The 22,622-nt window shown below is 55.5% G+C and overlaps 1 protein-coding gene across 1 annotated transcript; it reads left to right on the top strand.

Moving 5' to 3' along the window:
• The first annotated feature begins 13,228 nt into the window (after window positions 1–13,228).
• KIF12 (kinesin family member 12) lies at window positions 13,229–21,104 on the top strand. Its single transcript, XM_081803418.1, has 18 exons — window positions 13,229–13,839; window positions 13,910–13,975; window positions 14,071–14,149; window positions 14,330–14,457; window positions 14,572–14,647; window positions 15,030–15,164; window positions 15,331–15,466; window positions 16,309–16,728; window positions 17,409–17,527; window positions 17,611–17,715; window positions 18,274–18,370; window positions 18,454–18,544; window positions 18,752–18,838; window positions 19,219–19,306; window positions 19,378–19,476; window positions 20,054–20,154; window positions 20,250–20,368; window positions 20,699–21,104. The coding sequence occupies exons 1-18, from the start codon at window positions 13,814–13,816 to the stop codon at window positions 20,836–20,838; spliced, it is 2,112 nt and encodes a 703-aa protein (XP_081659544.1). The 5' UTR covers window positions 13,229–13,813; the 3' UTR covers window positions 20,839–21,104.
• The last annotated feature ends 1,518 nt before the right edge of the window (window positions 21,105–22,622 follow it).

Genomic DNA, 22,622 nt, shown 5'->3' with positions numbered 1-22,622 from the left:
CGAAGGGCTTTTCATGGATTAACTCATTTAATTCTCACAACAACCTATAAAGTACTGTCTGGGACTTATTTTACAAATGAGGAAACTGAGGCACCCAGAAGTTAAATAACTTCCCCTCAGTCATGTAGCTAGAGAGTTGTGTAGAAAGGCAGCCTGGTTTTTGAGTCCACACCACCAAAGAAAACGTTGTGTGGCAAGTGTTGGTACCTTCTCTGTGCCAGAACAATCTTCAGTATCAGGGGACCCAGTGATGGAAAGAATAGACATGGGGCTGCCCTCAAGAAACTTGTCATTCTTCCTTCATTTACTCACCCATCCATCCATCCATCCATTCATCCATCCAACCATCCATCATCCATCCAACCATCCATCCATCCATCCATCATCCATCCAACCATCCATCCATCCATCCATTCATCCATCCATTCATCCATCCAACCATTCATCATCCATCCAACCATCCATCCATCCATCCATCATCCATCCATCCATCCATCATCCATCCACTCCTCCATCATCCATCAATTGATCAATCATCCAACCATCCATCCATCCATCCATCATCCATCCAACCATCCATCCATCCATCCATCATCCATCAATTGATCAATCATCCATCCTTCCATCCATCATCCATCTGTGTCTGTTTTTACTCACTACTGTATTCTCCATGATCAGCACAGTGCCTGGCACATAACAAACCCTGCACCAATATTTGTTGAAGGAGTGAAGAAGTGGAGACAGATTTGGGCCCTAAGAGCTCTGGGTTCAAATCCTTTACCCTCTCCCAGTCTTGGTGCCATGGGTACTAAACACTGTCCTGGTCACCTGATGGGATTCTTGAGAGGCCCCAGGGGTGAGCAGGCAAGTGCTCTGCAGAGGCTTGAGGCTGAGCAGACACAGTCGGCCATCAAGTTGCTGAGCAGCTAAGCAGACGCCAAGGCCTGCAGATCTGTGTCTCTCTCGGGTCTGGCTGGTGAGACCTGTCAGACACTTCCCCTCAGCCTGCCAAGAGGCCCAAAAAGGAAAGGAAATTGACATTTAATGAGCATCCACGATATGCCAGGGCCTTCACACACTTTAACTCTCTCTTCTCTTTTTTTGGACAGATCAAAGAAATGGAAGCCCAGAGAGGACGGTCATTTGCCCAAGGTCACATAGCCAGCAAGGAGCGGAGCCTAAGTTTGAACCCTGGTCTGTGAGCCCCAAAGACTGTGCTTGTGACCATACCCAACACCACCTTCCCTTAAAGGGATGCTGCCGACTTCCTCTTTCCAAATCTCCTAAAGTCCCCACTGTTCAAAGTCACACAGCAGGCTCTTGGTAGAGCCTTTTAAAAAATGTTTCCATCTAGTTTCTGCATTGATTATTTCCTTTCGGCTTTATAGGAATTTTCCCCCCTTTTTATTTGCAAAGAAAAGCCAATGTAAATGTTCTCCCCACACACGGGTTAACCCTTGTCTGACAGAGGCGGATTCTGAGCAGCCATCTGGGGAGCGAATGGAAGGTCAGCCGCTTGCCACAGCTTCCTGCAGGCCCTTTTCACGGACCCTTGCCATAGTTCACACACACGTGTGGCTGTGCCATCTAATGCCATCTGTGGCGAAAGCCCCTGACTCCCAATTTACCAGCTTCCTACGACCCTCAGCACAGGCCAGACTTCTAGGACCCAAGTGGAAACCACCCTCTAACACCAAGAGCCCAGGGAATAGTCTTCCTGGAGACCCGTCCCCTGTGCCACAGGCTGGGATGGAAAAAGAAATCCCATAGCTGCTGTTCCCGGGCCACCCACTGAGGGCTTGGCGCAGTGCTGGGCACCTTACCAACATCCTCTCTTTGAGTCTTCTCAATGGGAGGGGCTGGTCTTGATGACCCCATTTTACAATGGAAAGAGAAGATGTGGCTCCGGGAGTCAAAGCCACCTGCCCCAGGCCACATAGCCGGCCAGGGGCAAACTGGCTTAAGGCAGGACCCTCGCTTATAAGTTGCTTTCAATCCAGGGCTAAAAATAAGACATGGTGAATGTGAAATGGACAGGGTGCCTCGGTCCTGGGGCCCTGACCCAACAAGAAACCGGTGGAAGCAAGTCCTGATTCTGCTGAAGTCTTGCTGAGTGACCTTGGGTGGGTCACTCTCCTTCTTGGAGCACAGAGTTTGCCTTATGTGAAATGAGTGGGTTGACCATCTCAGTCTCTTGTGCTCTTTCTCACATGCGCTTTGGGTAACAACTCGCAAAACAGAACTCAACAGCTGAGGGGAGGCTGAGCTTTGGGGAACAGCACTGTGTGCCTCCTCCTGCGACAGAGACCCCATTACCAGCACCGCAAAGGGCCAAATTCCCGGAGGAGTTAGGGTACGCCGGGACTAACCGGCCCTGCAGCCTCGCTCTGCTCCTGACCCCCATCACCGAGTTGGGGGCCAAATGGAGGCATCGCAAGCCCTGGGCCAGACACCAAGGGAGGAAGGGAGGGCACCAGGCCTCCCGCACTGATGGACCGGACTCTCGCTGAGCTCCCCTCCTGGGTGGCTCCTCCTCCCTGCCCTTCTCCCTGAGCAGCCCCCTGCCCCACGCCCCAGCGCCCCGTGCCCCCAGCCCCAGCCCCCTCCACGCAGGCTCCTCCTGGACTGGGCTCCAGCTCCAGCAGGCTGGCCATTTATAAGGCCCCACCTCACCCCTTTAAATTCTATTTTTTCAAACCACATTCTTGAACTTGGCAGATAACGTGGCAGCCCGACAAGAGCCCTATTTACTCGGAGAGCCGTGAATGGGCCCTTTATAACAAGCTTCATTAATATTTCTACCTATTGGCCAACTCTGCGTTTCCTCCCCCTATACAAACAGATTCTCCACACAGAAAGACTTTTCAAATGCTCTTGTTGACTTTCCCCAAACAGGGAGGGCAGCCGGGCCGGCCGGGGTGTGTGAGTGTGTGTGAGTGTGTGCGCAGGGGAGGGGGTGGCCATGGGTGTGCACCCACCCGGCCCGGCCGGGAGCAGGAAGGAAAGAGGCCCGCTATTCACGGGCCGGGGCGGGCAGCCCGGGTGAGCTCAGGTATGCCGGGCCTCACAAAGGCACACTGAGCCCGGCCTGCGTCGTGAATTCCAGAGCCCTGGCCCAGGGAGTTGGACGTTTCCTTCTCAGCCCCTGCTGCCTGGCTGGGTGACCCTGGGCAAGTCCCTTATTCACTCTGGGCCTCCTTGGCCTCCCTTGCCCGTCAGGTCTACACTTCACCGCACAAAGCGTGGTCCATGCACCAGCCACAGCAGCAGCATCCCCCGAGAGCTGGTGAGAAGGGCAGACTCTCTGCCCAGATCTGCTGTCCTTGAATCTGCATCTGAGGATCCCGGGGGTGATGCGTGCGCACAAGAAGGTTTCAGAAGCATCCCATGTGCGTCCCGTGCCCCTCCACCACCATCGGGGCCTGTCACAAGCCTTAACCATCCTCAAGCAGGCAAAACAAGGCTGTGTGGCCCTGTGCTTCGTGACCCCAGGCGTGGGGCCCACGGGGGCTGCTCAGGAAATAAGTGAATGAACAGAAAAGTACATTGTCCGAGTCTGCAGGCTCGTGCTAATGACAGAAATTCGTCCTCTTCGGCCTATGAGACATTGTGAAGAACAGTCCATTCCGTTGTTCAGAAGGTCAGAGGGCTTCGGAAGGGAGCTTCTAATGTCACGGTGGGGTGAGCGTCTTGTCTTCTGGAGATAGGCAAGCAGAAACAGGAGGACGTGTGAGGGCAGTTGGAGCAGGCTCTGAGTGCGTGTGTGAGGGACATGCCTCTGGGCCGAGGAAGAAACTGGAGGGAGCGTGACGTCACAACCGAGCATGCTCACAGCGGGCATGCTGAGTTCCAATGCCGTCCATGCAGTGGGGATGCGGGCGAGTGCCTTCCTTTCCCTTTCATTTGTTCGTGGGATAAACCTTTATTCTAGGTGTCAGACCTTCTGCTGGAGCTCGGGACATCATGGTCAATAAAATAGACTTTGCCTTGACCTCATAGGGAGGAGACACAATCAACAAATACATTTCTAAAAAATACAAAATGCTGGAAAGGAAATAGAGGAGGGTGACAGAGACAAGGTGTATGTACAGGGGTGGGGGAAAACCTATGAGTCAGGGGAGTCAGGAAAGACATCACTGAAAGGTGACTTTTTAAATTGAAACCTGAAGACAGAGGAGCCAGCCATGTGAGGAGCTGAAGGAAGGGCACTCCCAGCAGTGGGAACGGCATGTGCAAAGATCCTGAGGCAGAAAATATTCGATGCTTGGAAAGGAGGTCAGCGTGGCAATAGCATTCCTCATACGAGAGGGAGAGGAGCCTGTGGGGGTGGTAATTTCCCCCTTGCAGACTTGCTGGGTGGGAGGATGGCACAAAGTAGGTGCTCGGAGCATAACTTGTTTGCTCTTACCTGATTTTCAGCCCCCTGTGGCTGCATCAGGCCCCTATCGAGACAGCGGTCTACTCTTTCTCTCGGGAGCAGCAGGAGTAGTGCCCCAGCCTGGGCCATGGCAGAGGACAGGGTCAGCTGAGCTGGAGGGGGTTGAATGAGCTGCCTGTGTACATCCTGGCTACCCACATCATACCTTTTTTGGGAGGGGATGGCCTGCCCTCTCCTGGGACACTCTCCTGGCTTTGGCTAGCCTAGGTGGCTTGGACAGATCTCTGACCCCCTGCCTAGCTCTCAGCAGCCAAAGGCTGGGAGCACAGAGTCCTCTGGCCAGCCCACAGCCCACTCCTGGGCCAGCCCTTAAGTACCAGGCTGGAAATAACCAGTGCTCTCCGCCCCTGGGGGCTGTGGGCTCGCCCACCACAGGGGCCGAGGTGGCTGGGCAGAGTGGGGCAGGAGGGCTGTCCCAGAGAGGTCTTTTGGATTCCTCCAGCTGGGAGGCCCCTTCTCTCAGTCTGTGGCTGGGGAGGGGGATGACAAATTGGTTCAAATACTGGATTTGCCACTGACTCACCAGGAGCCCTTCAAAATTATATATAAATAGCAATTTGAGCCTCAGTTTTTTTTATCTATAAAATGGAGTTGGGGTCCCTGGGTGGTCCAGTCAGTTAAGCATCTGACTATTGATTTCGGCTCAAGTCATGATCTCAGTCAGGGTCATGAGATCGAGCCCCGCGTCGGGCTCTTTGCTCAGGGGGGAGCCTGCTTAAGATTCTCTCTCCGCCTCTCCCTCTGTCCCTCCCTCTGCTCGCACCCTCTTTCTCAAACAAATAAATAAAATCTTTAACAAAATAAAATAAAATGGAGTTGATCACCCTCTCCAAGGGTTGTTGAGGGAATTAAATAAACCGTAACTGTAAATTGTAAAGTGTAAAGTACAATGCACATGGAAGAGTTCGTGTTTGGGGGAGGGCAGTTCATGTTGTATTCAAGGTCATGAAAAGACAGTTCTGGTGGCTGGTCCCTGCTCTACCTCTGGATAGACCACAGCACTTCTGAGAGCCTCAGTTTCCCCAGTTGTAATCTGGGTCCTTGTCCCTACCTCAAAAGGTTGTTAGGATCTAATTGATTCAAACAACATATGTATTGAGCACCTACTGTGTACATTGCTCATGGCACTCGAGACATCTCGCACGGGTTAGGTCTTCTTTCCTTCTTCGACTTCAGGGAATCTTTTCCCGAGGACTCAAGATAAGCCAAGGATGTACTCAGAAAACCCGACAAAGGACGGAGTGGGAGAAGGATTCTGGGTCTCAGACATGGGCCCCATGGTCAGGTTGCTGGTCAAAAACCTGCTTCAGTCTCTTACTGTCCCAAGTTACTTAGCCTTTGCAAGCCTCAGTTTCTCCATCCATCAAACAGGGAGAATATGACTACCACAGAAGTCTACTGCGATGATTAAACTACATCAGTGGGAGGAGAGAGCTCAGTCCTTGGCCCGCTGTAATTCGTGACGTCTGCTGCTATTAGAAGGGTGAGCCGGTAAATACTCATTCATTGTCGTTGGCCGAGTGGTAGTGTAATAGTAATAGGATAAATACTAGTAGCAGCCGTAGTAGTGATGGCGGAAGGAGAAGCACTAGGAGGAATCGCAGTAGAAGGACTACTAGTAGAAGTACTAGTTGTACTAGTAAACGGTGATAGCAATAGTAGTAGAAGGACTAGTAGTAGACCTACTAGTAGGACAGTAGTACTAATATTGCCCAAGTGGGCACAGGCGCCAGGGGCGAGGTAGTAAAGCCAGGAGAATCCGGCCGCTTTAAATGCTGGGAAGCAGGGACGGGGTCCCGTTCATGGAGAGGGGTCCGCAAATATGGAGCTGGAAAGAAGAAAGGAAGGGGTGCAAAGCCTTAGAAACTGGTATGAATCAAATCCTTCCGGTCTCGGTGACAACGTGACTCTGTCTCTGGGGCAGTCTTGGGGTTGCAGGGGCTGCGTGCCCCACCCCCAGCTTCCTCCAGGGAGGCAGGGACAGTGTTTGCTCCCAGCTATCCCAGAGCCCCGGAGCAAGCAGGCTCTTGGGTGCCTCGGGTCCCCCATCCTCCTCACTGACACACGGGGACACTGAGGCTCTGGGGGTGTGAGTGTGGTGGCGGGAGGGGTACTGTTCTCCCTGGGTAACAGAACAGGGATGATGCTGTACACTTGGGAACGTGTTTCTGTTGCTCCAGTGGGACCAGCTTTGAGGGCTTGGCTTATGTGGAAGCCCCAGCTCCGTGGCCTAGCTTCTCGGCTGCCAGAGGAGCGAGTCAGCAGTGGGGCCTGGCACCCACCCAGGCCTTGGGAACTCAGTGTCCTCTCTGCTGATACAGTGGGTGGGGCTTCCTAGGAAGAGCCTGAAGTATCCCAAGAAGGGGGCAACAGGGCATCCCCAGGCTCTGCTCATCCAGAAGAGTGAGTAAAGATAAGTTCTTAGCCAGGACTGTTGCCCAGACTTCCACGGAAGCTTCTATCTTCTGGCAGTTTGGAGGATAATCCCATCGATTCTGGTAAGCAAGAGTTTGCTCTTCAACTTGCTCCACCCCTGGGCCTTTGCTCAGGCCATTCCTGTGGCCTGACATGCTCTGCTTCTCCCTTCTTTCTGCCCCAATTTCTACCCATCTTTTAAAGCCTGTCCCAACACCACCTCCTCCAGGAAGCCTTCCCAGATTCCCCAGCCCTTGTTTTCTGGTCAGGATTCACTTTCCTCGCCTGTGTTCCCATGCCATTTGGTCCCAGCTGCCGTGAGTGTTCCGTTTAACAGGCATGCCCTGAGCACCTACTCAGATTCACTGATCAGTCCCTGCCCTCAGAGAGCTTAAAGTTCTCTGAGGCAGACAGATGTTGACAACCCAACTCCACCTTAGCCAAATGGGTAAAGGTCATGCGGTTGGTAGGCCTGGGAGGCTGTAGGTCCTCAGAGGAGTCCTTCCGATCCAGGAGGGCTTCCTGAGAGAGTACACAGCCACTGTGTTCATAACCAAATGACACAGTGGATTGTTAGCACCTCGTTTGTGATCCAGCACATAGTAGGTGCTTTGGGCATGCTTAATTAACATTCAAATTGAATATGCAGCTGCTCACACATTGGATAGCTCCCTGCCACCTGTATGGAAGAAACCTAGGAGGGAGGAAAAGTCTGGAAAACTCTTAATGGATCCCCATAGGCCTTGCAGGCAGGGCCTGTGGGCAGTTCTGCTCTGTTCGGCCTAGAAATTCTCAATGGATTCCAAGCTAGAAATGAAAAAGAGGGAATCTGAGGATGGCAGTGACACGGTTCATCAGGAAGTTTGGTCCCAGGAGAAAGGGTATACTAGAAAAAGCTAACACAAGGTCTCTAAATGCCCATCACAACCCGAGAAATCACTCTCAGTATATAGGGCCCAACACACACGCTAGATGGAATGACTTTGGTCATTACGAAAAATCGAAAGCAAAGCTGTTGACCCTGCTGTGCATTAGAATAATCTGGGGTGCTCTGAAACCACTGATGTTCGGGCCCCACTTGCAAACCAATTAATTAGAATCTCTGGGGTTTGGGGATTCTGACTCCAGGGGTGGAGCTCCACTGCCTTAGAGTAGCACGGGACATTCCCCAGGGAAGAAGGCAGGGCAGTGGGAAAGCCAATATGGGAGCATGTTTCTGCAGAGATGGCTGGACTAAGGCAAGTTATGTTCTTAAAAGATCAACTTCAGTTATCCAAGTTCAGCTTTGCAGAACAGCTTACAGAAGGAAGCTGCAGAGAGCAGAGGACAGAACACAGGCTCTGGAGACAGATGGATCCGCACTACACCACTTAGTGGATGTGTGACCTTGGCACGTTATTGAACATCCCCAAGCCTCAGTTTTATCACCTGTAAATGAGGACACTCCCAGTCCCAGTCCTAGAGGGTTGCTTTAAATTTCAATTATAAAATGAAGTAGAAAAAGTGCCCAGTGTTCAATAAATATTAACTCCCAATCCTCTGACCCAGAAGGTTCCAGACACAACGAGGCATCATTGTGCAACAGATGGTACTTAACACCCTTTCACACTCTTAGGTAGCAACATTACTCTTTTTAGATGAAAACATCCAGCTCATAGGTAAGTCATTCCTCGCTGAAGCTGACTCAGGGCAAACTGTTTACATTTTTAGGGAGAAGAGCCGAGATCCTGGAAACAGCAGGGAATTTAGGCAACCCTGGGTCCTTGGATTTCACAACTATTCCTAGAGGCTCATCTTCACCAAAAGACAAAGCTTGGCTTCAGGATGCTTCATTTCCTCTTGCTGGACCCTCATGTCTTCATCAGACAGACAGACAGCGGGTATGTGTCTGTGCCAGGCCTTGTGCTGGGCGTTGGGATGGGCCCCCTACCCTCACCAAACTCCTTGTCTAGTGGGAAGCTGGGCACGGCTGCCGATACCCACCATACGCAGCGAGAGAAGCCATGCGAGGTTTCGGAGGAGCAGAGGCACGTATTTAAGGGGAGAGAGTGGTGGCCTGGGGGTAACAGGAGTGTTTCTATGACACTCTGTACCTCGATCTAAAATCACTGTTCCTCACCACGCCTGTACCGGCCCCCCTTCGGTTTTCCCATCTGCAGATGGGGCAGGGGACCAGATAGAAGTCAATGCAATAATCCCTTAAGGTTCCTGCTTTGGACAATTTTGTGGAATGAGTCCCATAGCCCACATTCACGTTTTAATTAAAGATTACATCAAGCTCTGTTTGGAAAATTTCACAACAAGCCTTGGACCCATCTGGCTTTTCCTCCACTGGGGGGTGGGGGTTACAAGAGGGACAATGAAAGATGAGTGTCATGTGATAAAAGGAGAACTTTCTTCCTCACCATCTTCTTCTCATCTCTGTCCCACCTCCATCCTGTGTGAGGCCGTCCTGCAGGGTGTGAGCCCCAGACTGGGCTCAGCCTCTTCCCACCAGGGCCTCAGTCTCTGCACCTGACAAATGGGGACGAGCACTCCATGAAAAATGTGTTGGACAGAGCAGAGGGCGTTGACACTTGGGTTTCCAGGGGCCCGGCGGAGCCTGTCCCCCACCCTCTGGGAATTCTAAATTTGTAGCAGATGGTTGGGTCCGAGAGGCCAGCTTGGCTGGAGCTGAAAGAATGTCACCCAACTTCTGAGCACATCTGAGAGCAGCTTTGTGGCAGGAGCTGATGATCTCCATGATAAATGAGCCCTAAATGAATCATTACATCATAAGGTTGAGTGCTTGTGGTTAGCCTTGTGAGGAACAGAGAGACGGAGGTTAAGGAGGGATGCAAGGATGCACCCAGCAGCCTGCCCACCAGGCTCCCTTCCTCCTTCCCGGCTCCTTCCCTTCCTTCCACCAACATTTGCTGAGCCCCTGCTGTGTGCAGGGCCCTGTGCTGGCTCAGAGATCACAGGGATGAAGCCGACATAGTCCCTGCCCCCCAAAAGACAGGAGGCACAATCCAATGTGATCAGTTCTGTAACAGAGGGAAGTCCAGGAGGCTGTGGGGACAGGGTGACTCCAGGCTGACCTGGGGGGTAGGGGCCCGGGGAAGGCTTTCTACAATACAGCTTGCGGGACAAGCCCACCAGGTAGAAGTGAGCATTCCTGGCAGAGGGAATGGCAGGGGCAAAGGCTTAGAGGAGTCAAAGGGAAGCCTAGGGAAGCTTTGGGCGGGAGATGCAGGACTCAGGGGTGGAGGGTGGGGGGTAGAGGAGAGGGACAGCCAAAGGGGTCAATAGGAGATAGAGCCTGAATGGCCTTAAGTCCCAGCCTAGGTAGCTCAGACTTCATTCTGAGGCCCTAGGGAGTCAGGGTAGGGCTTTCTCAAGGGGGATGTCTAAGGCTGAAGTGGGAGCAGGGGTGTGTGGAGGAGAGTCCCTGATGGTTCAACATGGCTTTTATTCACTCCCCCGGGAAGCACTTCTTGAGGGCCTGCTCACCCCTCTCCGTAGCACCAGGCTGGCTAGCCCCTTCACAGGGCACAGGCTAGGGGAAAACGTATGCAAAGAGCCTGGCCTTGCTTGACAAAACTCCTTTGTGACAAGCCCTCGGGCCATGGTGGCACAGTGCTCTGCTGCCCCCTAGTGAGGTCTGGAGATGCACCCCTGCGGGGTCGGCCAGCTTCTCAAATACTCTGAGTTTCCTCCGCTGACTTTCTTCCCTCTGCCCCTCCCTGGACCACGGGAGTCCCACTCCTGCCGGGGCACTGGTGCAGTTGGGGAATAGAGGACAGGCCCAGGACAGGGGGAGGAAGGGAGGAGGACACAGAGGGATTCAGCCCCAGCTGTGGACGGGGGCCCAGGGGTTGTGTCCTTTAACTTTCTCAAATGAATAGAGATGGTGTTGACTCCCATCACTATCGCGATGGTCATAGTCATGACGATGGCGGTACGGTGGCGGGGGAGGGGGGCAGGGACTGCTATTTCTGTAGCTACTGGTGGTGATGGTAGAATTGGGGTGATGGTGGTGATGGGATTACAGTGATGGTACTGAGGACAAGGATGGAAGTAGGGACAGTGGTAGTGGGGATAGAAGTGGTGGCTCATATGGCTGGATTTCCTTGTCCCTGTCCTTGAAGCATACATTCAGCTCTCTCAGGCACACTCCTAGGAAGGGGGACTTCTGGATCATGGGATAGGCACACGTTTAGCTTTACTAGATAAAGCCAAATAGTTTTCAGAACACGTTGTCCTTACACTCCCACCTGCCATGTGTGGGGGTTCCAGATGCTCCACATCCCCACAACACACTTAGCATTGTCTGTTTGGTTCACTCGTGTAGCTCTCACGCGACTGGAAGCCTGGCACATAGAGGAGGCTTAATGAAAAACTCTGCTGAAAGAATTCACAATTTAAGAGGAGCAGATGTTGGGGCACCTGGGTGGCTCAGTCGTTAAGCATCTGCCTTCGGCTCAGGTCATGATCCCAGGGTCCTGGGATCGAGCCCCACATCGAGCTCCCTGCTTGGCGGGAAGCCTGCTTCTCCCTTACCCACTCCCCCTGCTTGTGTTCCCTCTCTCGCTGTGTCTCTCTCTGTCAAATAAATAAAATCTTAAAAAAAAAAAAAAAAAAGAGCAGATGTTCTTACTCGCTGTTAGAGAACAGAACCAGAACTTTGCTCTCGCTTGCAGACATCCAGCCAAGTACACGGTCTGACCTAGGTTATCAAAGTCACGCCAAACAGCCCATCACACCCCATCATGCACATATCCCTTGTCTTGGCATTTTTCTCAAAATCCCTTCCATGTGGGGGCACCTGAGTGGCTCAGATGTTTGAACGTCTGCCTTCGGCTCGGGTCGTGATCCCGGGGTCCTGGGATCGAGCCCCGCATCGGGCTCCCTGCTTGGCGGGAAGCCTGCTTCTCCCTCTCCCACTCCCCCTGCTTCTGTTCCCTCTCTCGCTGTGTCTCTCTCTGTCAAATAAATAAATAAAATCGTTAAAAAAAAAAAATCCCTTCTGTGTGGCTCATCTCGGTCCAGTTTGAAGAGGGACAGCAATCTGGTTAAACCAAAGCACACAAAGATGCGCATGAGTCCTTAACCCTTTTAGGGACATTTAAAGGAGCAACCTGCTCTCTTGCTGGGTCTACAACTGAAAGAGGCAGGCTGCCATCACAGACAGCACCCAGACCATCAGCTGTTCATAGCTCCAGGTTTTATTCAGTTCCGCCACTCACGGCTGCTTTCCCTTCAGACAACCTCTCCTGTCTGCCTCTCTTTTCTTCCATTTTTTTTTTCATCTGCAAAACAGGAATAGTAATTCTTGTCCTCTCCACCTCAAGGATTTAAAAAAAAAAAAATGTAACAGATTAAGGACCTTCCCAGTTGAAAGAAATCTTGGAGATCATCTAGGGACTTTTATTTTTGCTCTTAGATAATTCTTTACAATTTATGAATCCCTTTCAATTACACGGTCTCATCGAAAGCTCAGGACAACTAGATGACATCATTCATCTCTTTTCATAGGAAGGAAACAGGTTAAGAAAGGGAGAATGACTTGCCCAAGTGGCAGGGCTGGGGGCAGTGGCTCTTTGCTCTACCTAACTCTCCCTATAGATCCAGCTAGAAGGCCCTATGACCAAAAGGTTAACCGGCTCTTGCTTGTACTCCTCCAGTGCGTGGGGAGCTCACATCCACCCAAGTTAAACCGGTCCCTAGTTGGGTGGCTCTGAGAGTTGGCTATTATTTGTGGTGGTAGAGAGCACGTTGCATTGAAGGGGGGGCGGGGTGATCATTAAGGCTTTCATCCTAATGTGTGTCAGGGAGGAGGAGTTTACGGAAATATTCAGAGACAGCCAGCATGGCAATAATAATAGCAATACCTATCTGATAGTGTCACTTCCCTGTTTGTAACCCTTCAATGGCCTCCGGGTTCCCTGAAGAGGGAGTCCAGACAGACTCCTTCACGCGCCCTCCATGAGCTTGGTCCAGTCTCAAACCACCTCTACATGTCTCACACATTTCCCCACCCCACCCAGCCTTCCTGCAAGGTGTTCCGTCTGCCAAGAACACCCTCACCTACCATCCTCACCTCCCTGCTCCTACAGGGCTCTGAACTACCCTCTGCCCAAATCCCTGCACACTAGACTATTCTTACTTGTGTCCCAAACTAAGACTACCGGATTCCTTTGCCCTGGTGCCCAGCATGGAGACTGTCCCCTAATGGGTGATTGCCCCCCCCCACCCAGCACCAGCGCAGATAGCTCTGCTGCTCCTGACAGCCAGACCAGGAGAGGGTTAAACAACTGCCCTGGCCTTAGATCAGCCTTGGCTTTGGAGAGGCAGGTGGCCCAGCGTTTCACCAGAGTCTTCCTGGGCCTTTTGTCAGCTGGGCTCAGGAACTCAATCCAGCCAGGTCCTCTGAGAGCTGAAACCTGGGCCCCTCTCACTCCTTTAGGCGCCCCCACCCCTTCCTGGGCCCTGGGGTACCAAGTAGCTGGAGTTGCCAGGGTGGGGAAGCGAGGGAGGAAGATTACAAAGCTGGAGGAGGTGTAGGTGGAGAGTAGGAAGGGCCTGGTCCATGCTCTGCCCAGCCTTGCTGTATGGCCCTGGTTGAGCCCTTCCCACCCCTGCCTCCCTATCCCCATCTGTGTACAGAGGAGTCTGGTCTGGGTGGTCCCTCCTGATAGGAATGGACAAGAGCAAGGGATCCTCAGACTCCAGAACCCCCTAGCTAGGGGTCCCTTTGCTGGAGACTTTTTCCACCAGAGGTGGGGGTGGGTAAATCTTTAACTAGCTAGCGCTGGGGAGGCTGGAGCCTTTCCGGATGGATGGCTGCCCGAGAAGGGGGAAAGGGGGTGGGGGGTGTAAGGTGTGTATAGCCAGTCCCAGTGTGGTGGAAAAGGGAGGGTAGTGGAGAGAGAAAGGAACTAGACTCGGGCGGAGCTGACTCCGTGTGCAAAGCAGGACATGGAGGAACGCGGGTCTCCCGACGGGTAAGCACAGATTCTGGGAGGTTCGAGGAGCCTCTGGGCTCAGGGATGGTAACTCCCGTTGCTGCCACAGGGACCTCGCGCGGAGCCTGGAGCAGGGGCCGGAGGGGCCAGAAACGCCCATCCAGGTGGTGCTCAGGTAGGTATAGGTTGGTTGAGGGGTGGGGGAGGCGAGCGAGGACAGGACCGATGGCGACAACGGGATGGACCATCCGCCTTCCCAACGGACCCCAGGGTGCGTCCCATGAGCGCCGCCGAGTTGCGTCGAGGGGAACAGAGCGCGCTGCACTGCTCGGGAACCCGGACTCTGCAAGTGAGGAACCCCTCGCCCCCTCCCACGCCCCCCCCAAACCTACCTGAAGGCCCCTCCACCCCTTCCCCGGGGCAACTTTGTCCCAGGCCCCAGCCTCCCCCGACAACCCCGTGAGCCCCGCCCTCCCAGGCCCCAACCCCAGCGTGCCCCGCCCCCTGCCGCCCCCTCCCCCTCCCCCAGGTGAGCCCCCCGGGCGGCGGCCCGGACGTCGCGTTCCGCTTCGGCGCCGTGCTGGACGCGGCGCGCACGCAGGAGGACGTGTTCCGGGCGTGCGGCGTGCGGCGCCTGGGCGAGCTGGCGCTGCGCGGGTGAGTGAGGCCCCGGTGACGGCCCGCGCCCGGGGACAGCGCCCCGGCCCTCAGCCTGCCCCCGCCCCCCAGCCGGCCGCCGCCTGCGTCCAGCCGCGCCCCTGCCGCCCGCAGCTTCTCCTGCACTGTCTTCACCTTCGGCCAGACCGGCTCCGGGAAGACCTACACCCTGACCGGGCCTCCTCCGCAGGTGGGCCGAGCGCAGCTGGAGCGGGGAGGGAACGGGAGACTCGAAGCCCTGGGGAGCCGCAGGTGGCGCGCCCTTCCAGGGGGAAGGGCCTGCGTGCCGCCCAGCCCCGTTTATTTGCGGACAGGGAAACTGAGGACCGGAGAGGTGAAGGTGCCTGCCCAATATGGAGCCACTTTTATCCGCTTTACTTAGTAGCTCTCAGTTTTTTCATCTGTAAACGGAAGTGACAGTTCTGACTGAGGATTGCCGGCGATGTTCTACGGGAACTTGGCCCAGTTCCTGGCGCATACTGGGGCAGTCCTCTACAGAGGGTAGTTATGACTGCTGCTTTGTGCTCGGATGATCATGATCCAGTCTCTGGCTCCGCTGTTTCTGCCCCCAGGGCGAGGGTGTGTCCGTACCCCCCAACCTAGCTGGCATCATGCAGAGGACCTTCGCCTGGCTGTTAGACCGGGTGCAGCACCTGGGCGCGCCTGTTACACTCCGTGCCTCCTATTTGGAGATCTACAATGAGCAGGTGGGGGACTGAGATGAATAGACAGCCCTCAGGAAGAGGAGGCATTTCTCTCCAAGGAGCACGGGTCAAGGGACAGAAGAGGCTGGGGGACTGTTGTCGGTAAGGGCTGGGGGTGGATGGAACGTGGGCTCGGGGCCCCTTCCCTCACCTACCACCCTTATCTCAGGTTCGAGACCTTCTGAGCGTGGGATCTCCCCGGCCCCTCCCTGTTCGCTGGAGCAAGACCCGGGGCTTCTATGTGGAGCAGCTGCGGGTGGTGGAGTTTGAGAGTCTGGGGGCCCTGATGGAACTTCTGCAAATGGGTGCGTGCTACTTCAGCGGTGCTTTGGGGTACGGGGATGCCCGTTCCTCAGCTGTTCACTGACTGCACCCCGAGCCCCTGACTGGAGCTGTGGATTATGATGATCCGCGTGGGAGAAAAGGGCCCGCAAAACCAACAATTCAGACACAGCCCAGAGATGTTCACCCCACCCCACACCAGGCTTGCAGATTCTGCTGTCCAGACTCTTGGAATCCTGATGATGGGCTCATGATTGGGTAGAGTGGAGTCAGGGTCATGGTCTCTCCAGCCCAGGGCCTCTGCCTTGGTCAGGCCCCATCTTTGCCCCCTGAGGAGGTCTCTGCACCTCAAGGCTCTCCCCTTCCAGTCTGTTCCCCTACATGCAGCAAACTACATCCCTCTTCCTCTCCAGACCCCCAGACCCTTCCAGTTTCTTAAAGGTAAAGGTCATACCTCTTAGGCTAGCCTGTGCGGTCCTTCTCTTCCAGCCTCATTCATTCATCAAATATTTATTGAGCACCCACCCTGTAGCAGGCATTGGGGACGCTGGGAATCTGGGTTCTGGCCCCAAAATTGTGCCCAGAGCTGAGCTTTCTGTCTGAGTTTCTCTCTCTCTCTCCATAAGGCAACGGGAGAGATGTCCATAAAACGTGAATTCAGCAGACGTTCCTCTGCTCAGTACTCTTCATCTTCCTTACACATGTCCGTGCTAGAGGCAGACCTGGCAGCCCCTCATTCCCCTTTCCTGCCTCCGTGCCTTTGCACAGGCCGGCTCCTCTCCCAGAATGCCCTCGCTTCTTTTTCTTCATCGGTGACGACCTGCTCTTCCTACCAGGTCCGTCTCCTGCCATTTTCCCCCTCTAGGTCTTAGCCGCCGACGGAGCTCAGCTCATACCCTGAACCAGGCCTCCAGCCGAAGCCATGCCCTGCTTACGCTCTACATCAGCCGCCAAACTGTGAGTGTCCCCACGTGGGGAAGGAGCTGGCCCAGGGCCACCCAGCAAGGGTCTGCCTCTGGATGTGGAAAGCGACTTGGGCATGCGCCGGAGGTAATAGTGGAAATCGTTGGCTTTGTGACTTTGGTGGGGATGGCTCCTCCCGAGTCCCCGTCGAGTCCTGATCCCCCTGCCCCACAGATGCCTCCAGGGGCCCCTGGGGAGCCCCCCGTGGGGGGGAAGCTGTGCTTTGTAGACCTGGCTGGCAGTGAGAAGGTGGCAGCCACAGGATCCCGTGGGGAGCTGATGCTTGAGGCGAACAGCATCAACCGCAGCCTGCTGGCCCTAGGTGAGACGTGGGGCCAGCTGGGCGGACTTCCCGTGTCCCTCCCCTGAGCCTGGCCCAGAGCTGTCCCCAGTGGGGGAAACCAGAGGAGATGTAGTGTGGGGAGTCAAGAGCTGTGACCCAGGAGCCACCCGCTGCCTCCTGGTCTCACCGCGCTATTGACTGGTACCTCCCCTCTTAGAACTTTACGGGTCTATGAACACTGAGGGTTTATAAAAGTACATGTTCATTTGAGAGGTAGAAACACTCGAGTGCAGAGGATGAGCCCTCAGACCTTCAGCCTGTCCCATGTGCAGTTGGGAAGACTGCGGTCCCATGAGGAGAAGGGAAGTGACTTTCTTCCCACCCCCACCCCAGGTCACTGGGCCTTGAGGTCCCTTACTATGTGGTATGCGTGGGGAGATTTTCAGGGAACTCTTTTTCATTTCCTGAGCCCCTGCTGAGTGCGAGGTTCAGGGGTGGTCGGCTTCTTTGGCGGCACTGGGGATCAGGGGTTGGACAGGGCCATCTCTGCCCTCAGGAGCCCCAGTCGGGTGGCAGAGACTGGTCTGACCGAGTAACGAGATCTTGTAGAAAGATCTTCGAGTCACACAGACCTGGGTGGAGATCCCAGCTCTGCATGTACCAGCTGGGTGGCCTTGAGCAAGAGCTGTAACCTTGCTAGCCTTGTTGTCCCCACCCAGGTCACTGCATCTCCCTGTTGCTGGACCCACAGAGGAAGCAGAGCCACATCCCCTTCCGGGACAGCAAGCTCACCAAGCTGCTGGCAGACTCGCTGGGGGGACGCGGGGTTACCCTCATGGTATCCAAGAGGGACTGACAGGGAGGAATGGCTCCTGAGGGAGGGGATCCCAGAGAGGAACACTCAGGGGCAGTCCTCCCCAGGTGGCCTGCGTGTCCCCTTCAGCCCAGTGCCTTCCTGAGACTCTCAGCACCCTGCGATATGCAAGCCGAGCCCAGCGCATCACCACTCGGCCACAGGCCCCCAAGGTGAATGGAGGGAGACACAGGCAGAGCAGATGGCTGGGGATCAGGCAGTAGCTGGAGCCTGAGTTGGTGTCATGAGAAGTCTGGGACTGAGTCAGAGTTGGAATTAGAGTCAGAATCCTGGTGACGGGGTCATGATTGGGTAGGGTGGGGTCAGGGTCATGGTCAGGGTTAGGGCATGTCTGGGGGTCTGGTCTGATTTGGGATATGATTCAGGGGATAGCCAGGGTCCCAGTTGGTACCATGATTAAGTCTGAGTTGAGTTCGGGTCTGACGTAGTGTCTCGTTTGGGGTCAGAATCTGGGCCAAGGTTTGAACAGACCTGAGTTTAACGTCGGACTTGGAGCGGGTCCAGCTTAGAGTAGGCCCTCCAGGCATACAGCTTTGATACCAATAGGACCAGGTGCCTCCTCCAGGCGGATGTAGCCTTGTACTGGGATGCGGGCTGGCCAGTGAAGCGTGGGCTGGATTTGAGGCTCTACTCACCCACCCCCGGAAGCCCTTGTGCAGTGCACAACTTGTACAGCCATAAGCAGCAGCTCTGGGCCTCTTTCTCTGCAGTCGCCTAAGCAACCCCAGCGTTTGGAGATTGAGATACTGCAGCTCCAGGAGGAGAACCGTTGCCTGCGGTCCCAACTGGGGCAAATAGACCCCAAGGGTATGAGCTGCCTGGAGGCAGGGGTGGGGTGAGGGTAGGGTCTGGGGCTCCTGTGGATCCAGCCGTCTTCCCCTTCCCTGCAGCCTCAAGGCTCAGTGGGGCCCGGGTGGCCTGGGCCCAGCGGAACCTCTATGGGATGCTACAGGAGTTCATGCTGGAGAATGAGAGGCTCAGGTAGGGCCCGCCTAGCCAGGGGGGACTCTGTGCCCCACCCCTCCCCTCTGGGCTGCTCTGCCAAGCTGCGCCGCTCCCTCGTCCGTGCTACCCTGCTGTCCCCCCTTGCCTCCTGGGGCTCGTACTCCCCCGCAAAGAGGAGGGCTAACTGATACCCCTCCTGGTAGCTCTGCCTCCCGTCACCTTCCTGGGGCCCGCTCTTCCCAGGAAAGAAAACAGCCAGCTACAGAGTAGCCGGGACCGGGCCCGGGATGAGCAGCGCATCCTGGCCCAACAGGTGCAGGAGCTGGAGCGGTGAGCACGGCTGCCAGCCCGGACACAGGCTTGGGACAGAGGGCAGGTGGGAAAGGGTGGCTCAGGGAAATGGGCAAGAGTCTGGACCCAGACTCCCTGGGTTCGAATTTCAGCTCTGCCACTTACTAGCTGTGTGACCTTGGGGGAGTCATTTTACCTCTGCCTGCCTGGGCTTCCTCTTTTATAAAATGGGGGTAATACAGTGCCTACTTTATAGGGTGGTTGTAAAGTTAGGATTGAATGAGCTCATATGTCAGTCCTTGAGAACGGTACCTGGCATGGAGTAAGTGCTCCCTGAGTGTGTGTTAAAAGGGGGGACGTGGCGGCCAGCCTGGTGTTGGTTTGCGGGCTGTAGGCACAGACCCCCCTGTTCTCCCCAGGCGCCTCCTCTGTGCCTGCTCTGATCACCAGCCCTACCCTGGCCCAGCCCCGTGTCTCTGTGTGATGGTGCCGGCTCCCCCATGCCACGTGAGTCTCTGCCCGGCCGGGAGGGGTGAGGAGCAGGACCGGCGCAAAGCTTCTGACATGCTCTCTTGCAGGCCCTGCCACCCCTCTGCTCCTGCCACCGCCTCTGCCCCCTATGCCGAGCACCACTGGCCCACTGGGCCTGCGCACAGGGGGAGCACCACCTGCCCCAGGTAGGACAGGCGGAGGGGAGGGGAGTGAACGGGGGAGAGCTGGAGACTTTGATCCAGGGGGTCAGCAGCCCGGGAGGCTCCGGAGTTGCAGGGTCCCAGGCTGGATCACGTGATGAGGGGTTAGGCTTGGGCTCCCGCCCAGGGTTCGGAAAGGCTGGTTTGCTTGCCTCGGCCTCCTCCCCATCCTGCCTTCTTTCAGGAACTCATGGAGCCTCACTCGCTCATTCCCTCGTCCACTCACACATTACTCATTTACGTCTTCACTCACATGTTCATTCACTCGCTCGGTAACTCTCCCTGGAGCTCCCAGCTTTGTGCCAGCCCTGTTTCTGGGCACCGGGAGTCCCGACAGACACCAGACACGGTTCCTGCCCTCAGGGAGTTCCTGTCTCCAGAGAGGACATTCCAAGGGCTACCCACTGCCCACAGAAAAAGGGACCAAGACCCTGCGCCTTTATGTGCACCTGATATTCTTGGCGTCCCATGGGGGCAGGCGTGGCAGAGATGGTGGTGGCACCAGGAAGGTGGGGCACGTAGAGGCAGGGTCACCCAGTGTGGGCTCTGGTCTTTCCTGCAGGTGTTTGGCCCTAAGGCCCCAGGTGGCATGCCCCTCGCTGCCCAGCCCCCACCCTGGGCACCCCCATGCAACCCTGGCTCTGCCAAGTGTCCGAGAGAGAGGTGGGCCAGCCCTGGGGCACTGGGACACGGGAGGAGGGGACCGGGCCTGGGAACTCGAGGGCTCACCTCCTACCACCCAACCCACCCTGGCCCAGGAGTCCTAGTGACTGGACTCAGACCCGAGTCCTGGCAGAGATGCTGACGGAGGAGGAGGTGGTACCCTCTGCACCCCCCTTGCCCATGGGGCCCCCGAACACGTCACCGGTGCTGAGAGGTGAAGAAGAGAGAGAGGGAGGGGCCCTTCGTGGGGTTTTTTTTTTTTGTGATCTTGGGCCAGAACCCACCCTTTCCAGGCCTTAGTCTTCCCATCTCTGAAACAGGGTGTGTGTTGAGAGGCGATTTGTAAGATCTTTCCAGTTCCCAAACTTGGAATTCTCTTCCCGGGGCCACCTGTATGTCCAGATGTGTGCAGGAGCCCGTGGTGTATGTTGAGGGGGAGGGCAACCACCCGAGGCTTCCCCAGAGGGTGTTGGGACACTGATAGGTCCGGGTGGGGAGGGGCCCAAGGGGGCACAGGCCTCGAGTCTCACCGTGTGCTCCTCAGGTGGGGCTGCAGTTCCAAACCTGGCCCAGAGACTGGAGGCCCTCAGAGACCAAATTGGCAGCTCCCTCTGTCGCGGCCGGAGCCAGCCACCGCCCAGCGAGGCTACACGGAGCCCCAGCCGAGTCCTCCCTCCCTGCTGAGGGCAAAGCAGAAACCCGGGAGACCGCCGTGTGACCTTGGTCTGGGCTCTGCACTCCCGGGCTCAGTCCCCCCATCTGCTCAGTGGGGATGGCAGCCGCCGCGCCGGGCAGAGGGGAGTTCCTGAGGGCTGTGGGTAGGGGCTCGTGGGCAGTTTGGGGAAGCAGAGGGAGGGTGCCGCCCCGGACTGTGAGAGATGAGACTGGATTTGGGAGAAGCCAGGCAGCAGGTGATGAAATAGACAAATAAAGAGAGGTGTCAGCTCCGAGTGTGGTGGGTCCTGTCTCCGGACGTCAGGCACTTGTGCGTGGTGACATCCCAGAGAGGAGGGACTCTCAGGGGAGCCCGAGGAGGAGGAAAGGACTCTCGGCAGCGGTGCGTGCCCCTGCTGATCAGGAATAGTCCGGGTTGCCATCTCCTTCGTATATGATACAAGTTTTAATTGAGCAACTGCTACATGTACCAGGGCAGACGTGGGGAAATCAAATGGTGAGCGTCTCCACGCGGGAGCATGAGGGAGACCAGTTCCAGCTGACCTTTGTGCGGGCTGCCTGCGTGCTGGTGTTGGAGGGGTCATGAGGTCTGAGTTCTGATGCCACAGGCTTGCTGGGACCTTGGACAGGCCTTGAACCCTCCCTGGATCACTTTATGGTATTCAGCCAATTAGATGGGGGGTGAGGTTCCTTGTCTGTGGAGTTCAAGTGAGGGTCAGGAGGTGAAGAATATCAGGATCCCAGTAGGATGCAATGAGTCTACAATTAGGGGGAAGTCCAGATGTGACATGAGAAATTGGAGGTGCTAGTGGGAGGACCTCATTAGAGAAGGAGTCACAGGACTAATCTAACTCTTCCATTTTATAGTTAGGGAAACTGAGACCCACAGGGCTCATTCCTACCTTTGTTCGCTCATGCATTCATTCAACACTCCTGGCATTGACGCAAACCAGGGTCGTGAACAGGACTGACAAGGGACAGGCTGGCTTTGCCCAGGAAGCTCACAGCGGCCAGGTATTGAAAGGCAAGATGTGTGACTGGGCATTCGGGTTGTCCAACAGTGGAGACTTAGTGGAAGGCCAGTGGAAGGAGGTGGAGCCCAGGACGTGGGGTGACGACCAGAGGCCACAGGCCACTGGGCCCCGCAGAGTGGTCTTGGTTAAGTCTGCAGACTGAACCACACAGGAGCACATCTCGCCTCCTCACTTAACCATGAGTGATCCTGGGCAAATGACTTCACTGCTCCGAACCTGAGTCCTCTCATCTGCAGGATGGCTACAATCGTAATACCCCCTCACTGGACAGTTGCCGGGATTAAATCCACTTGTGAATGGAAAGAGTACGGCACGAGGCTTTGCTTGTTGCAGACAGTTTAGCCAAAAGCAACTTTCAGTCAATATGACCATTTGAGGAAATCGATGATCTGGGTTCAAAAAAAATTCATTCCACAAATCCCTATGGAGAACCCACTTTGGGCCAGCTTTGAACAAAGCCTAAGAACCCTTAGTGTCACCGAACACAGAAAACAAGAAAAAGGGTGGAATAGAGGGAACTTGGTGATAAATGCCATGGAGCAAAATCTAGCAGGGAGGTCCATCTGCCAGGGTGGGTGCACTTTTAAATAGGGGGGCGCAGGTGACATTCATGCAGAGACCTGAAGGAGGGGAGGAGGGTGAACCTGGTTAGTGCCATTTCTACTCTAAGTAATTGTGGTGCCACCTGAGCTCCAGTGGCTCAGCAGGCTCAAGCCTGGGCTCCTCCCCTCCCCAGAGCCCTTCTCTCTCTTCGGTCAC

This window comes from Leptonychotes weddellii, chromosome 14 (assembly GCF_054177405.1).
Source record: "Leptonychotes weddellii isolate Sample4059 chromosome 14, ASM5417740v2, whole genome shotgun sequence".
Lineage (NCBI taxonomy): Eukaryota > Metazoa > Chordata > Mammalia > Carnivora > Phocidae > Leptonychotes > Leptonychotes weddellii.
Note: the sequence above shows the minus strand (reverse complement) of the source record. Positions and strands in the feature narration are given on the sequence as shown.